This window comes from Plutella xylostella, chromosome 6 (assembly GCF_932276165.1).
Source record: "Plutella xylostella chromosome 6, ilPluXylo3.1, whole genome shotgun sequence".
Taxonomy (NCBI): Eukaryota; Metazoa; Arthropoda; class Insecta; order Lepidoptera; family Plutellidae; genus Plutella; species Plutella xylostella.
In genome coordinates this window covers 5,422,538-5,440,883 of record NC_063986.1, presented here as the reverse complement: position 1 = coordinate 5,440,883, position 18,346 = coordinate 5,422,538, and the positions used below count along the sequence as shown (strand labels likewise).

The window sequence follows — 18,346 nt, the reverse complement described above, 5'->3', positions numbered from 1 at the left end:
TTAAAAAGAAAAAACAACAAACAAAATCGGTCAGTTCCGAAATCGTGATTATTTTTCAGGAGCGGCCGTCGCGGCCTTCGGCGGGGTGTGCGGGGCGCGCGGGGCGGGGCGGGCGCGCCGGGAGGTCGGCATTGACGTCACTGGCGCGGGCCAATCGCAGGCCGCCTTCCACATTCGAATTTGACTTAGCCACCCGCACCGTCGCTATCCCCTTTTGGGAATATCGGCTGTTTAGGTAATCATAGTTCCCATCGCCAGTATTACACATGAATTTAGAACCGCTGAACGCATCGAAGTAAGTCACTGTTTCCTGATTCCTGATGATGCAGCTGGTAACAATTTTACTTATCAGATAGATTGGCTCTAAGTAAAGACGTAAGTATGTTTTTAAATAAGTAATAGGTACATTTTTAATGAAAAGATTTTAATATCGTCTACATTTATGTTGTCAAAATGAAAATTAAGAAACGGTTAAGTATATGTATAACTTAACCGTCAGCAGTTTGATTCTTCTAAATCTCTACTGATATGAAAGATTTTTTGCGAATTTGATACCCATAGGAATTAAACTACTTAAGTAGGTAGACGTAGACATAAAACCAAAAATCCACCTGTGAAATTGCCGTACCTGCTACTTCAAAAGTGTTAAGCGCTTCTTAGATCCGTATACCCATACAAACAGTGTTTTAACGAGCGAATAGTGTAGTAAAGTGTAGTTAACACTATAGTTGTGAGCCGGAACTGGCTGGAGCGGAACGTAAACACAACGTGAACGTGCCGGGACGGAAATATATCGTGCGCGCGCGCCCACTACACTCCAGCGGGACTAATGCTGGCACCACACTTGGCTATTCGTATTTGTAACTGGATGTTTGCTGTATTTGCCAAGTGGGGCGGTAGCATGTTGTGCCTGTTTCATGAATCCACATGGAAATCGTTTCCTCTTTCAATCCTCTTTAACTTCTTCTATCGTGTAAATGCACTAAGCTAACTTCCTCCAGTTTTTTGCTATTCTTATTGCGAGATCATTGGCCTTCATAAGGTCTCCTTGACTGCACTTTGGGGCATTAGGACACTCTATAAAGTGTGACGTTGTCTGGAGGCTTCCGCAACTGCATAGAGTGCTGGTATTGGCTGGGAGCATATCCCATCGCCTTAAATTGTCCTTCGTCCAGGCAATGCCAGCCCGGAGGCGGTTTAGTGTTTTCCATACAGACCACTCTTCACCCCCTCTCTAACAAAATCTCCCCTCTTTAACAAAATTTTACATACATATTAGTACAAAATTTAATAACAAGCAGTGTGGATTTCATTTCACATACCTAAAAGTGCTTATAAATGAAATAATTTTCATAGAAATAATTACTTATGTTTTTCATAGAAATCTCCTTACATCCTCACAATTTTTACATAGTGAACTATTTATATAACTAATTTGATTTTGATTGATAAATTTATAACTAATTACTAATACCATCCACAGCCACCTATAATTTTATATTTTCTAAGGTTTATAAGTACCTCTATTTGTGTATACGTAAACTTTCCATTATACTATTGTAACAGCGAAACTTAATCCAAAGACAGTATTGAGAGAGCGTTGACAATTTTTCCAAAATTAATAACACTCAGTACTAAACCCCTTTTTTATTTCCAGTACAAAAAAAAATGCTATAGCGAGCCTAAGCTGAACGCAAAGCCTCCATACTTCTGCAACAATGTTCAGCGTTGCCAGAGGTACGCGAAGTGTGCAAGATGGACCAGGGCCGCCACGGATCGTGACGTCAGGACTGACACAGATCTCGCCCGACCTCGTTCCACAGGCCATGCACCCCTCACGGCATACTTGCATGAATGATATAGGGCAAAGGGAATGCTGCACATTGCACATCGTATAATTATGATTATTTCCTTATATAGAGTACGATTTTTTTATAATAATTATTCATGGTCAGGCAGGATAAAAGGGTGCCCCATAGTATAGTTACTAAAAATATGTTCCTTAATTACCTACATAATGAATAGAAAATACATCTATAATAATAGCTATTTTTAAATGTTTTATGTAAGCGTTAAATATACGTTTTGTGTTAGTAATAAATTTAAATAGGTCACGCTGTGACGTGGGAGTGCGAGATTGTGACGTCATCGATCTGTTACGATATTTCATTTTATTAGAGCATTTTTTGTGTGACACACCCACTGTCACAGATACCTCAGGTACTAAATAAATACTTTTTTACCAAATAGATGTATGGGTTTTTGTGTTCAATTATTTTGACATGATACGGGAGTGAGCCCGAGATTGAGCCAGATGGAATAGTATTCCCTAAGCCCTTTGTCCTTCTTGATCATGCATTGAGGGACATCAGGAATAGCCAGGATATAATATGTATGTAATATGTATGTATTTGCTCGACACGCTGCGCTGCTACCTCATTACCTATAATCTTCATTAATTAATTGGAGCATGTCAATCGATGACTAATCATAATCAAATATGTCACCCAAGCTCAAGTCAAGTTAGATCGACAAAAATAGTACCGCAACCACATGATATTCAGTGAGTTTATTTCGGTTTAGTACTTCAGGAATACTGCCTCGTTATTTCTGTGTAACATATTTATAAATAGATCATTGTAAACGATCTTTGACCTACACGCTAGCTATAGCATTTTACTGGTGTCGTAAGGAATAAATTGGTGTTATGTAATTATTGTTATTGGCTTGAATTAAGGTCTACTTAAAAAAAAAAATTAAAAATTAAAATTTAAACTGTTTATTTCAAGAAAATAAGTAATTTTTGAATTACAAGATCCAAGGACTTAATCTACTTACTAGGTGAGATTATAATAGCCTTAGATTGTTACCCTAGAACAGCGTATAAGTAAAAAAAAATTATAAATTAACATTATACTTAGTTATAAAAAGTTATTTCAGTAGCAGCGTTAAGTGCAAAAAACAAAAACAATACCAGAAAACAACCTAGTTATGCACCTACACACACCATGCAAGTTAGTATTACGTTGGTAGGTGTATGCAGGTACATACGGTAAGTTTAGCTAAGGATTATACATACATAAATGTTTTAAATAAACATTTATGTATGTATAAGTAGGTAAGTACAAGTACAAGTACCTAGGAACACTTAATTAATTTAGACATCAAGGTTAGGTTTTTTTTATGTAAGTACACAGACAGTATACAAGTAGGTACATAGGTATACATATACATCATTTTTATAACAGAAAGTGAGGAACATGTTGAAGTAGGCAGTAATATCTAGTTTAGTTGAGGTGGAGCGGTAGGAGATCTGTCTGACACACACGGACCGTACTTTTCTTTGATGAAATAACGTTTTAATATATTTTTTGTTTGTATTTTATTACTAAGTTCAAGATTATTTTGAGTCTCCTTTGGGAGCTTATTTAAAGTATGCGGTAGTATGTATCTTGCAGATCTTCTACCATATTCATTGTTACATTTACAAAGTTCGTAGGTAGGAGTATTAATTAAAGTACGAAGGTTACTGGGTCTTACTTTTTTATGTAATAGATTAATTTTTTCGTGATATTCATTGACAATTGCTAGATCAATCTTGTCGAATACATTTATGACTCTGCAGTATTGGAATAGTTTTTTGTAGTTATTTTTGTATTTATATTTAACTTTCAATGGAACTATGGATTTTAACATTCGTAGTTGAATATTGTATATGCTTTGGATATTTGTTTTAAACGTTCTCCCATAGCTAGATATACCATAGTTAATTATTGAGTCCGCTAATGACATATACAATAGTCTCAGCGTTTTATACGGCATTTTATATTTTAGGATATTGAATTTGGCCAGTAGTGCTCTTAGTTTATTACAAACGTGTTCCACGTGGGGGCCCCATGTGAATTTGTTATCAATTTTTAGACCTAAATATGTAAGCTCATTTACGATATCAAGCCGTTTACAATCACAGTGGGTAGGTGATAAGTGCATACAGTGGTGTTCGTGGGCTATGACCGTCGGAGTTGATGCAGTTTTGAGATATGGCGAGTGGATATGCATTATTTTGGTTTTTTGGTAATTTATCGATAAACCAACATCATGAGCCCACTTACACAATAGGTCAAAGTCGTTTTGCATTTTGCACTGCGCTATTTCTAAGTCTTTGTGCGCTGTTATTAAGCAGGTATCGTCAGCAAATTGGTACACAGAGGCATGCTGAAATATTTTACACATGTCGTTGACATAAATTAAATATTCTGTTGGGCCGATAATCGAACCTTGGGCTGTTCCTTGCAGTGCTGGTTTCAGCTCACTTAATTCACCAGCGATGTTGACGGTACTAAATCTATTTTCGTGGTAGTTCTTAAACCATTCCAGCACAGGGCCTTGTATACCATTCTGCTGCATTTTTTTAAACAACGTTTTATAATTAAGCGTATCAAATGCCTTACTAAAGTCAATCATGACCGCTAATACATGTTTCCTATCATTTAGGTGGTCATTTACCTCATCAGTGAATTGTGATAACAGCTGTGATGTGCTTTTTTTTCTTTGAAAGCCAAATTGTTTTTCGTGTATTATGTCGTTGCCAGAAAGGAAGTCATTAATTTTTTTACCGAAATATTTTTCTATTATTTTATCTATACAAGAGAGAATCGTAATGGGCCTGTAGAAGTTTGTATCTGTATAGCTACCTTTTTTATGTATTGGTCTAATCAATCCAATTTTCAACTTATCGGGAAAAGTGGAAGTAGATATGCATTGGTTTATAAGGTGGGTTAGTACAGGAGATATTTTGTTACTGATGTATTTCAAATCCTTGACTCTAATCTTATCTATCCCTGGACTCTTTCTCTCATTCATGTTTTTTATAATTTTATAGACTACGTCTTCATTTGTTTTACCAATTCTTAGAGAAACGGAAGGTGTATTTATGTATGAGTTCTCTTCAAGCAGCGGCTCGCTACAAGAAGTAAGTACATTTAAGACATTACTTTCAAAGTCATGAGCAAATTTATTGGATAAATCCTTTGCCTTAAGTCTAAATGAGTTCAGAAGCATTTCATCGACAGCTGCTATCACCCTACCTGTTAGCCTATTCACAATTTCCCACATTTTCTTTGGATTTTTAAAATTATCACATATTTCTTTTTTAATATAGTTATTTCTAGTTTTGTTCATCAGTTTGTTAGTTTTATTTCTGTACCTTTTATAAATTAATTCGTTATACTTATTAGTAGTATCATTTAAATGTAGTTGTAAGAGTTCATTTTTTTTTCTTGACATTTTTATAAGCTGGTTAGTAATCCAGTTACAATTATTATTCTTATTTTTAACATTTACTGTCTTTGTGTAAGTACATTTTTCGTATATAGCATCAAATTTCTGCACTATAAAATCTAGTATACTATTTGGACTATATCTATCAAATACTGGGCTCCAGTCAACCTTAGCAAGCTCCTGCTTAACCTTATTATTATCTATTTTGGTTGTTGTAGTATTTTGGTTTGACCTACGATGACAATTTATAGCGAGACTGGTTATAAAGTGGTCGGCTAATGCGTTTCGTACAACAGCTGATTGAATAGTGTGATAACGCGCAGTTACATCGCGTAAGAAGATATGATCAATGCACGTTTTGGATGTGCCTTTTGCTGTGGTTTCAATTCTAGTATATTGTTTAATGCAACACAGAAAACCTAGTTCAGATAGAAGGTTTAGATAGGAACTTGCTTGGATGCTGGCTACCATTATGTCCACATTCATATCACCAACAATTATACAATTAGAGTTCATAGGATATTTATATAAGAGCCTCGAGAGTTCACCAATAAAATTACACACATTTGTCTTTGGGGGCCGATAGATAGCACACACGTATGATTTATAACCATCGGTGGTTATCACTTCACCAGATAAGCACTCAAAATAATATGAACTCACTGTTTGCTTTAGAAAAGTAACACTGTTATGTACGTACAAGATTATGCCACCTCCTTTCTTCTTGCTTCGTAATTCTGTGTACATTGTGTAGTTTTCAAATCCGAATAAGTTTTTTGTTAAATTAGATACGTTAGCCTCCGTTACCACTATCAAGTGGATGGTTGATGGGCTTGTTGTGATAATGTATTCTAGCTGTGCGTGATTCTTTATCAGCGATCGAAGATTAACGTGTAATAATAATAGGTTGTTTAGCTGTGGGTTCAATTCGCATGAAAATTCTGTAAAACTTTTATGTGTAGTTTCAGTTATTCCTTGTTCGTGACAGTCCATTTAGGATAATTAAGTGTCAGTATTGACTAGCAATCGATGATAGGCATAATATGAGTGTAGTACATACCTAACTTCAGCCATCTCACTTGTTAAGCTCCTTTTTTATCGTTTGTATGTCGGCCGCCGATCGCACGTAGTATATTTTCTTATCTCCGTCCGTTTTTCGCACCATTATCATGCCGTCCTTGCACCATACGTATTTACAGAGAGATTTATCCTTCAATTCAGTTTTGGCCTTCCATAGAAGAAAAGCTGTGCTGGGGCTAAGTGAGGCACGCACGTATATCTTGGAGTCGCTACTGGCACCGAGCTCCCTGGCACTGATGCTCTTGCTCCTGGATGCCTGTATCCAGGACTCGCTGGAGCCTTCCCGCAAGGTCACTACGATTGGCGCATCAGCAATGGTGCGGGAATTTTGGGCGGCGCCTGGCTTGATGGGCTTTTTCTTCCGGTGAACGCTAATTATGTCGTCAGCATTTTGTTGGAGCGCTTTGCTTACCAGCATGGCAACTTTTTTAGCGTCTTTTTCTTCCTCAGGGACACCGCATATCACGACGTTGTTACATAACTGTGCTTGCTCCATTCTGTTGATTTTTTGCTCAAGGACTTCGTTTTTCAGTTCTAGGTTGGTGTTTTTATTTATGACGTTCTTAAGTTGGTTTTCCATAATCTTTATTCGAGAATCATGATCGTGCATTCTTTCTCCGAAATCATCAATTTTGTCAGAATAAAACTTGAGGGTACTTTGTAGTTCATCGCGAATTATGTCTCGAACCGTTTGTCGCATCTCGCGAACCTCTTGTTTTATTTCATACAGTAACCGTTCTTGACTTCCTAGGTTGGGGCATTCAGCTTCAGAATCTTCATCCTCCCGGTCTGGTAGGATGACCGAGATGCGTTTTGGTTTGCCCCCGGCCGTGCAGGAGCAACTACGGCACTTCCAGTCGACGGAATCCGTTAGGGACAGAGCGGTCAATTGCTCAGTGGTTAGGGATGCACAGGAGCCGTGTAACCACTTACTGCACTTGTTGCACTGCACTCCAGGTGTTTTTTTACCTACTAGCTTACTGCACTTGGCACACTTCACCATTTTAAAATATTACTTATGTGTCATTTTGTATGCTATAAATAAGTACCTATTTAGGAACATAAATGATGGGTGTATGAATTTAATTTGGTAATTTGAAAGCTTAAATTTTCATATCTATCGTACATACTTACATTTCAATAAAAGCTGTACAAAGAGTTTTTATTCGAGAAAGCTGTATGTAAAACATAAAGCGCATAGTCGAGCAAACGTAACGCGGAGCTTTGAGCTTTGTGCACAAATAAATATTTGATATGAAACCCAGTACAGCAGCGAGTCAGCGACACCTAGAGTCAACAAGTCAAGAGTGCTTTCTACTCAAAATGACACCCTTTTTAATTGCAACTTGAGAAATACTCACGGAATGGTAATGAGCTTCCTGCTTATTTTTAGAACGTAAAGTACTTGTGTTTTCTTTAGCTTTTACATACATTTTTGTTTATTATCTTCAATGGGGGCAAATGTACTAGATCCTAAGAACCTAAGTAGCTTAAAGTAAGTTGTATCCGAATGCTACACCAATAATAACTTTATAATTCCATTCCACGGTCTAATGCTCAATATTTTGGTAAAACTCCCTTGTGCGGTCATAATAAGCTCATAAGATTAGGTAGCTATTTCATATCAAAAAAAGGTTTGGAATTTATCTTCACGAGGAATTTCTATTTAACAGGCTTTCCCATGTACACAAAAAACATATTATTTTTCCTCGAAAGATCAGTCATAATCCTAGATCCAACACAACAAAGGCTGCGATGACCTTCCGTGTTCCTCCCATCATTCGCATACAGTCGCTATAAATAGCTTTTATATGGGAGGATTTCAGGGGATTTTGGCCTTCTTCTGTTGCATCAGGCGTCGCCGGGGAGTGCGCGGGGTGCGCGGGGCGAGGGGCACCATTGACGCGATCACCTCAATGGCGGTGTAAGTGGGTCACCATCGCATGACGTCACAGTTGCCCTACATACAAGCGCCGGGCGTTAGCTAGCCTAGAGACTGTTGCCCGATGTTTGGATTGCTGTTCGAAAATTAAATTCTATTTTTGAAAGTCGTCTTTAGATGAGTATTTGTGGAAGTAGGTGTGTTTATAAATTAAAACATCTACCTAACGAATGAGTACATGGTGTAGAAAATGTAAATTACGTTATAAGTATGTTTATTGATATATTGAAGAGTCGGTTTGCAGAATTATTTGTTGTGTTTTATTTTTTATTTATCAATTGATGACATTGCAAGAGGTATTTTATAAAAAAAAACTAGATAATTTTTACGTTAACCACCAATCCGGAAGTCCGCTCGGCTATTTCTCTTCGCGTCGCCGTCAGCCTTGGTGCAAGGCCGGGTCACGGAATCTTTTTTCAGCTTCGTAAATGTGTTTGATTCACTATTGCTTCACCTGTAGTGGGTCTCGAGTCTTGGGTCTACGTGACCTGTGCCTCGTCAGCTCAGGAAACAGTGATCGCGCATGCGCTCCTGATCAAATTGATTCATGTTTGCCTAACTGTAGCATGCAAGCATGTTGTGTTTAATAGTTAAGTACGTTTACATGATAGTTGAGTATAGCAGGCATGGATGTGCTCAGAAAAGTCCGGCCTGCTAAATGAATTATTGTTGATAATTATACAGTATGTCTATAGACATTTAAAATGAATGCATCATATAATAGGTATTCATTACTTATACTTACCTAATCATGCAAAATTATGAATGTACTTGAACGACTTAAAGTGAGTAAATTGAGTGATAAACGTAAAGTAGCTACGAGCTTGATCATGCTAAAAGCATTAAGTACATACTAGCCGTTTGTATTGTGAGTGGGGCAATCAGTAATTACGTTAGTACAATAGTAATTAAACGGTTAATTAATTTAGTACATTTATATACATGCACCTTTTATGTGTATAATTAGGTAGGTCTATACACAGTGTAGTAGAGGTACTTAAACTTAGTTTTTTGACCCCGACTAAAATACAGTAAAGATAAAAATATGAGAGTTTTAAAAAAATATGAGAGTTTTCAAAAAATATGAGAGTTTTCAAAATCGTTCCCTCTGTTAAAAATGTTTGGGGGGGTTCGGTTTGATTGTAGATAATAAGTAAGCACATCCAAGTCCGCGTGTAATCTAACGCTAATAAATAATGATCATGTGCGTAAGTATAATATCCTAAACTTTATGGATACTTCTAAGGCTCTATTCAGTTCAGAGGTACCGAGTCGATCCACGTTATGCCATATTTTCTCAGTACCACGATGCTATGATACTCCGCAGTACCGGCTTTAGGGTAGGGCGCGGTTGGGCGACCGCCTTTATACAGGGTTATTGGTAAGTAGACCTGATCCTTTCAGCAGGTGATAGAGGAAGGCATTTCCAGTCGATTGAACCCTATAATGCATTATGCGAAACTTAACCATTTTTAAGATATATAATTTTTTTTTTTTTAATTTTTTGCCAAAATACATATCATACAGATTAAAACCGAAAATAAAAATAACTAGCCATATTTCAATATTTTTTTTGCATAAGTAAAACCTTAATAAACTAATTAAAATAATCAAATGTGCATTATTTGACTTAAATGGGCAATGTCCGAAAAAAATTGACAACGCTCATAATTTTTCTGATGATAGGAATAACCCTCCGTATCATCCTAAAAAAACCTCAGATTTAGATCTCAGACAAACAGTAATCAGGCGGTCCACGCTAAGTTACGAAGTGAATGTTTTTTTTAAATAAATGTTTATTTCTTTTCATAAATGGTTATTTCATTAGTATCCTTCGCCTTTTTTCGTATGTGTTTGAATTGCAGTTAGGGGGCGCTGTAGAAATCTCGCCCAGGGCGCTGGTAGTCCTAAAACCGGCACTGATACTCCGTAAATAAGAGTAGGTAGATGTTAAGTTGGTAAACACAAAGCGTTTTGAAATCAATAATTCCCAGCCTCCCATTGTCCCGCAGCGAACATTCCTGAACGCATCCCGCTACAAGCGAGCAACACCCGCCTCTTCCATGACGAGCAAAGACAACATTTTCTTTCAATAAGAACAAGAGACAATAGGCTCGCGGCACAAAGCTCCACGTGTTCACACTCTTATCGGCGCGCAGCTCCAACTAACAAGTGAACAATGCGGTGTTCCAGTTGCACAATTACTTGGCGGCGGACGCGCTTTGTCTCCACACTAGCTGATAGTGGCATTGTGCGCGACTGGAACACAGATGCTCGACGTCAACCGGCTCTGTGGCTGTCACGTCTCAGTTGGCATAATGTGGGGCGTCGAGCGAATTTATATGCCATTATGTACTGTGTGTGTATGGCGTTACGGCGCAGTGTGCACCCTGGGCGGTGATTGACGCGCATTGTGTTCGAGGGAGGTGTTTGTTACAGTTTGGTTACAGTTTATTAATAAGCTTTCACATAAAAGGACGTCTCTGATATGTACTTAGTTATTGAGCTTGTGTGGGCGGAGTGAAAAGTAGATACCTTTTATTTGTCTACCTACACCATCTAATTTATTTACTTAAATATAAAGTTTAAAGGGATAATGGGGATGCGAGCAGTGGAACCTGAAATCTGTAAGAACATCTAGATCGGTTACGTTTCTAGATATATGTACCCACTATCACGCAGGACAGTGGTGGATCAAGCTTAGGAAGGACAAGATGCTGGAGGGATATAGCTTAGCAAAAAACGAACATCATAAGATCGATATAAATATTATGTAATGCATAGAAGAGCGTAATGGTTAGCGTGGAGCATTGCTCCGAAACTGAGTTTTTCGTAAACTTAGTGATTAGATGAGTTCAAAAAACATAAGTTACTGCAAGTAAGTGACTCCAAAGTCACCCTGAATGATTTAGTGAACTTACATTATTAATTGAGATGATGCTAATACTTCTTAAATAATTATTAACTATTTTACTGTGAAACATCTTTAATAATAATAAATCCAACGACAATAGTACGCCTACGCCGCGTCGTAGCACGCTACGAGCTACGTTGCTACGCTGCGTGCTACGAAGACCTTGCTACGCTTGCTGCTACGGGATTTCGTAGTAAGTTAGCAGTTTTTCTTTTTTATGTATTGTTATTTTTGTCCTTCTTGTAACTAAAATTAATATATATATGTCGCAGGCATCTGGTTTAATGTCCTGTTTGATTGAACCGCTAGCCCGTTCATTGGATGACGCTACTCAGTTGAATGACTAAAGAACAACTCGTCAAGTGGTTGACTGTAACGTCCAACGTCTTGACTGAACGTTATTCAGCGAAGTCATTAAATGAGATATAGTATAGCAACTTTGTAATGTCTGGTTAGGATGAACATGACCAGACAAGAGTCAACAAAAAGACTATGTTACAAAGCTCTCATCTCACAAATTAACTAAACAATAACAATAAACGTACCTTGATATTGTTGTTCATAATTATCCAGTTTCAGCACATTTTTTTCTTTGAAACTATTCGCCGGCGGTGTAATAATAGGTAAATCCATGTTGTCACACTATTTTAACATAAATAACGCACTTTAAAGCTAATTTATTTGCAAAAAATAACAATACAAGTGCTTTTTGTGTCAGCTGTTCGCTGTTAGACGCCATATTTGTTTTATTCACCACCTGACTGATTTTAAGTCCGCTAACTAGTTGGACGTTTTGTGACGCTTGTACAATCAACGTTCGGCCTAGTCATACAACTGAATAGCGTCATCCAATGAACGGGCTAGCGGTTCAATCAAACAGGAGATTAAACTAGATGCCTGCGACATATATGTATATAGGTATCTCTGTCAATTTTGTGTTGAGCAGAGCTTTGCAAATTGTTACATAAAACATGTTTGTTTAAGTTAATTATTAGTTGTGAATAGTTTGTAAGAAAGAAAGAAAGTTAATGGTATTGTTTATAGCACATTAATAGGAAAAGCTTATTAGGTGCGATCTGAAAGTACTTATGTTTTGTATGTACGTAGATATAGTTGGTCAACCGTTCTACATTACAATGCATTTTGGGCCGGTTGTCAAGTATAATATTATATGCATCTGTAAAACTGCCGAAAATCCCTTTCCCCCTTGAAAAGTTGCGTAAGAATAAGTGTGTAATGTTTCAGTCGAAGTTCATAGAGTTGTACAATACATATGCAAATGTTAGGATGTTATGAGAAGATACCAAAATATAGTAATTTAGTAAGGGTCAAAAATTTTCCGCCTTTGGCGTTCGAGACCGTTTAGTAAGTAGAGATCCTTACTTTTATGACTTTTGCACTCAATAGTGTATTTTGGAAACTTAAGAGAAAGTATTTCTGTAGGAAATAGGAAGAAGGATGGGTGAGGGAGTAAGGACGCCACTGCCGTCCAGGAGCACTCGAGCTGGAGCTGATGCAGGAGGGCTACTCTATACTAGTCTATACTGACGACAACGATAACGAACAAAAGCTGTCGTGCAATCGGCACTTTTTATACAACGAGATAAAGGCCTTAGTTATTAGCTTTTCGTCATAAGAGAGTTAACCCCCTGACACTCTTTCTGAATGAATGCTGCTAATGTTATGGATACTTTATGGTCAGGAGAACTCAAGAATGCTTCGGGTCGGATCCACAACATACTTTTATACATATAACACATACATTTTCACGGATTAATCCTTGTTTGAAAAACATGGTTACAAAATAAGTATACTTTTTGTCTATAATGATTTCAAATAAACTATTATTTTATTGAAGTATACTGTAGATAGTTTAATAAATTAACTGTTCAGTTCGTTATTCATACTTTGCAACATAAATATAGTATGACTGCATTTTAGACAGAAAAAATATGGATTTTTTTAAAGCGTCAAAGAACGCAGATTTAAATATTATGTGTACTTTTGTCGTACGTCGTACATGCTGACTAATATGAAAATACCGTTGGCATTCACGTAATGCACATACGTATAACAAGAACATCTTTTACTCAAAATTCCCACAACTACCCAACCTGAAGTATTGTAGGGAGAAAGAGAGACTCTCCCCTACATTATGTGTATTTATCGATACTCTATATCTCCATGCGTTCACGAGAGAGGGTGACAGACAGACGAACGGACGGGCAACAAAGTAATCCTCTAATATATAGTGTGTGTAGTACATATACGTAGGTTTCACAGGAAAGAGATCCGTGGCATAACATTTTTCTCTAAAAACACTCAACTTTTTTACTTACATAAAGTTTTTTCTATAGGTTTCTTGGTGTTATTTAGCCGTAAGGGCACTCCTTCTCTCTTTAAATCCATTTCGGCTTAATAATACAAAACTAGATAAGGGGCTAAACGACGTTTGTTTGAACTTTTAATATTCGTATTTTTCTGCTTCTCTATAAAACTTTGTTGTTTACGTGACTTCAGTATACTTAGGTAGAGCATTCTATTTTTTACAAATTCCTTTAAACAGCAGAGAAATTTTGTGTCGGTATAAGTACGTCCACAATTGCTTACTTACTTGTCATGCCAGGTTTGATGATGATGATGATAAATATTTATAGTCAGTCCCGTATGATATAATAATTAAGTACGGTGCGCGGTGTAGGTATTATAATTATTTTAATTTTCTGTACCTACAAGTAGATCTCTAAGATCTCACTAAACATAACATTCATCAACGTGATAAATGGTACTTAGAAGCGTTTAAGAAACACGTTAATTCTTTACAACTAGTAAAATAATCGTAGTAGTAACTTAACTATCACATTTAAACGTTAGTACAGGTTAGTAGGCTCAAAGTGCTGTGACGGCGGTCCTCACAAAATTTCATCAGTGTCGACATTGAGCTGCGCAGTAAAAAAAATGCGCGGGTTTTGGGGATTAATTCCTAACTTACACCAATCTAAATACTAAGTAGGTACACTAATGTTTGCATACGATGTAAACTCAACCTAATTTGGTTATATTCGGATATATTTCATCCGTAATGCTACAGTATTTTTGAGAGAAAAAAAAAGACGGTAGAGTGCCTGTACTACTAACCTAACCTAACCTTTAATTATAATATAAAGCTTTTCAATATAGCAAATAATTAGATAAGTAGTTAAATTGAAGCGGAGAGTAAAGGCATGGCAGAAGGGACAGGGGTCACGATCACAACATCAATACTACTTATCAAAAGCTAGTAACTACGGAGGGAAGCCGCGGCCGCCCCGCCCCGCGCCTGAAAAAAACCTAACTCGTCGATCAATATTCCTCAGAAATGATCACATGAATCACCACTCGTTTGCTTACAAACTTGTACTGTAGCATACTCTCGTATCATTACAGGAGTGAAGCTAGATGTAACTTGAAATTTGTAGCGTAAACAGCACACAAATAGTAAGTAGTAGCGGGCGCGTGCAGGCGGCGGCGGCGGCGGCGCGCGGGGTGCGGGTGCGGGCGCGGGGGGGCGCGTGCAGGCTGGTCGTGCGCCACGCCCCCGGGTTGCATAACGTGGTCGTGGCGCGCGCGGCGCCGGTATCGACGCGCGCGCCACGCATGCGCGTACCTTCGCAGCCGTAGCCCTGCCCGATGAGACCCCACAGCAGATCGGAGCAGTGGTGGCAGTAGGTCGGCTTGTGGAAGGTCTTCTTGGCGAAGGAGTGTGTGCGGGGCGCGGCCTGCGCCATGGCGGGCGCGCGGGCCGGGCCGGGCTGGCGCGCTACTCATGCCGCGGCGCCGGGGGGCGCGCCGCGTCCTGCGAGCGGCTGTCGCGGCCCTCCATCGCGGCGCGTCTGCCGGCCCGCGCCGCTCCCGCCCGCGCCGCCCGCCGCCCGCCCGCACGTCGCCCCGCCCGCCCGCTCCTAACCTCGTCGCAGCGCACAACACATCGATCCGATGTTACTCTGCCGTCCAAAATTTCTTCTCTTGATAAGAGAAGACTCACTTAGTTGCCTCTGCTTATCTGATGAATTCTTGCCTATGGTAATAATATAGGCACTCATGTATTCCAGTTTGAATATCTGAAACTGAAAACAATCATTAAAATTTTCGTTAAACATATTATAAATATTATTTAAAATAACACTTACAACTGAAAAGCTCGCACCTACACGCCTCTGCAAGCCCACCGCGGCCGGCGCCTGCGCGGTGCCTCCTGCCAATCGAAAAAGCTCTTGTTTACAATATTCGAGGCGGCGCAGCATCCACTCAGCCGGCGGAGCAGCCAGAGACAAGCGACAATGCAAAGATACTATCGACGCATCCTAACGACGACGACGACGTTATTATATTATGGACATACGTTATATATGGACGTAATATATTAATATGCTGAATATTCTTTCAGCAGTTTTACGTTGAACTACTTATAATACAAAAAAGTGAGTTAGTACGTAAAGTATCTATTGATGTCAGCATTGCCCGTAAGAGCACGGAACAGTCTACTTATTCGATTGGTCAGTTGAAAAAATGACAAAATGTATATTCGCCCGACTGTTCTCCATGCGAGGTAGTTGTAGAGGCTCATTGCTGCACATCATTTTCACCAGTACGTATAGATTGTATACGAGCTGAGCCTATTTTACTTAAGTATTTGTTTTTTTTGTTAATTTCAGATTACTTAACGACAATGATGAAAATAATAATTTTAAATTTAATTCTTACAGGAGGTGTATTGTATAAAAGTAAGCTTTGGCCGACCCTGCCAATCATAACAATACATGTATAAGTACTAATCTACCTTTCTCAGTTAACTGTCTACTTACTTCGAAAAAATAACACTTAGGTACTATGTTTGCACAGTATTTAAGATAAGATAGGAAAATATATAAATTTTAGGTCTTAGGTACTTATGTATGTCAATACAAATAAAGACGATCAGAAAAAACTAATGAAAATTACGTTAATTGACGTCTCTGAGTACGGCAGTAAGTACAACTTCTGAAGTAAGTCAAAGAACTAAACGCTAAAATGATGTCGAAGTTTCTTGCTTATATGTATTTGAACATGCTGAAATTCAGCCACAAAATTTTGTTCACTTAGTAAAAAAAATAATTAAGTAACATTACGTTAATTATGTCTCTGAGTAGGTACGGCAGTAAGTATTTGCATGAAATTCTAGAAGGAAGTCAGAACTAAAGAATAAAAGGATGCCGAATTTTCTTGCTTAAGTATATTTAATTAAAATTTAAGACGACCGAATGTCGTAGTGGTTAGTTACCTGACTACTGAGCCGATGGTCCCGGGTTCGATTCCCGGCTGGGGCAGATATTTGTTTAAACACAGATATTTTTTCTCGGGTCTTGGATGTGCCCGTAAAATGGCAATAGGCCCGCCCCCTATTACATTGGGACTAACATAACACTCTGGCGAAAAGTGGGTGCAGCAATGCACCTCTGCCTACCCCGCAAGGGAGTACATTAGTACAAGGCGTGAGTGCGTGTGTGTGTGTGTGTGTGTATATTTAATAAAACATGCTGAAAGTCAGCCACGGAATTTCGTTTGTGTATCTTCTTCCTTGTGTGTTCGTCCACTAATATTATGATCGTCCTAATAATGCTATTTCAGATTTTATCTAAGTAAGTATGTCCTTGTTTGTGTATAGTTCACTGATCACAGATGATGAATATTAGGAACCACTTTTCTGATGCGATCCTTCTCGAAAAGCCCCGATTCGAGCATATCTCTATTGCGTTGAGGGACTTTAAATCGGTGGACCGAGTGAAGTGTGGTCACACCTTCCCTAACTTAAATAAAGATGCATGAACATTGTAAATGTGCAGGCAATCAGGCATATGTATACAAGCTATTTGTAACTAAAATGATCGTTTGACAAATGATAAACTATTCTATTGTCCTTATTCTATTCTGAGAGGGGGTAAAGTTCCTGTACGTTGCATCCCTCACTAAGCTCGCAGGAAAAATAACATCAAGTGGTAGATAGAGGTACTTGGGTGCTATTTCCTAACCCGTTCGACTCGCTATGTTATACAGGATACAGGTATCTAAAGTGGCCTATACCCTCCACCGTGCACAAGTGACTACAGGTAGGTACTAGGGCATGCAATACCGGAACAATTTTCAATACCGGTATTGAATTCCGGTATTACAACTCAATACCGGGATCCCGGTATTAATACCGGTATTAGACTTCCTTGTAATAAATGGCATATATTGTGTTTAAAGGTCGTATACATCAAAATAAAACAAGAAAATTCTATCATATTCTGTATTTTGTTGTAGATTTTTACGAGAATTAAGTTTTAGAGTTTAAATTTTAGAATAAATTATTTTTTTACATCCGGTGCCGGTTTACGCATGGTCAACAGTAGATTTCTAGCAGCCGAAAACTGCATTAAACGGTTGGGAACATGGGCGCTTTCACAGTATATAGGAACACAAGGCTAACTAAATCTTAATCGCTTTATTTATAGCCTAAAAAAGTCCGATTCCGGTATTACTTCAATACCGGTATTAACTTTCAATACCGGTATTGAAAAAAGCGGGAATTTTGTCCGGGATCCCGGTATTACGGATACCGGTATTGCGGTATTGCATGCCCTAGTAGGTACCGTGGCTAATCACGTGGAAGGCCTCGGCGGGTTGAGCGCGCCCTGTCCCTTTACACTCGCGCTATTTATAGAATCGGGACCCACCCCGCCTGCAAACATGCCTACCTTGTGCATGACCTTATTTCGGATAACCTTCTTGCGCGATAGGTAGCTTTGCGACTTTATGAAATAGGCAGTAAATATTATATCTAAGTAAATATCTAGGCATCGACTTATATATTACTATTTATGTAAGGAAGTAGTTATGTATTTACCTCTAGGTAATGGCGTATAGTGCTTTGACGTATATACTTATACGACCTAACTAAATGGCTAAACTAGAAAGCATTGTGTATCCGATTCATTTCATTTCATTTTACGCTACATACTTATACACTTACTCACGTGATAGGTCCCGTTTTTGAATGAGTATAGTTACGATGAATTTGCATTTGCATAGAGTACCTACACATCTAGAATCTATAGGAGCAGGTTTCCAGA

General features: G+C 38.3%; 1 protein-coding gene across 5 annotated transcripts in view; it reads right to left on the bottom strand.

Annotated features, from left to right (window-relative positions):
* LOC105384536 (diacylglycerol kinase theta) overlaps positions 1 to 15,106 on the bottom strand; it is a 40,367-nt gene extending 25,261 nt beyond the window's left edge. For 3 of the 5 annotated variants that reach the window (XM_048633630.1, XM_048633628.1, XM_048633631.1), the window contains exon 1: positions 14,863 to 15,105. In XM_048633630.1, the coding sequence (XP_048489587.1) occupies positions 14,863 to 14,983 (121 nt within the window). In that variant the 5' untranslated portion in view covers positions 14,984 to 15,105. Of the gene's footprint in view, positions 1 to 14,862 lie in introns of all 5 variants that reach the window. The other 2 variants (XM_048633627.1, XM_048633633.1) reach the window with 2 other exon arrangements.
* Positions 15,107 to 18,346: the final 3,240 nt, after the last annotated feature.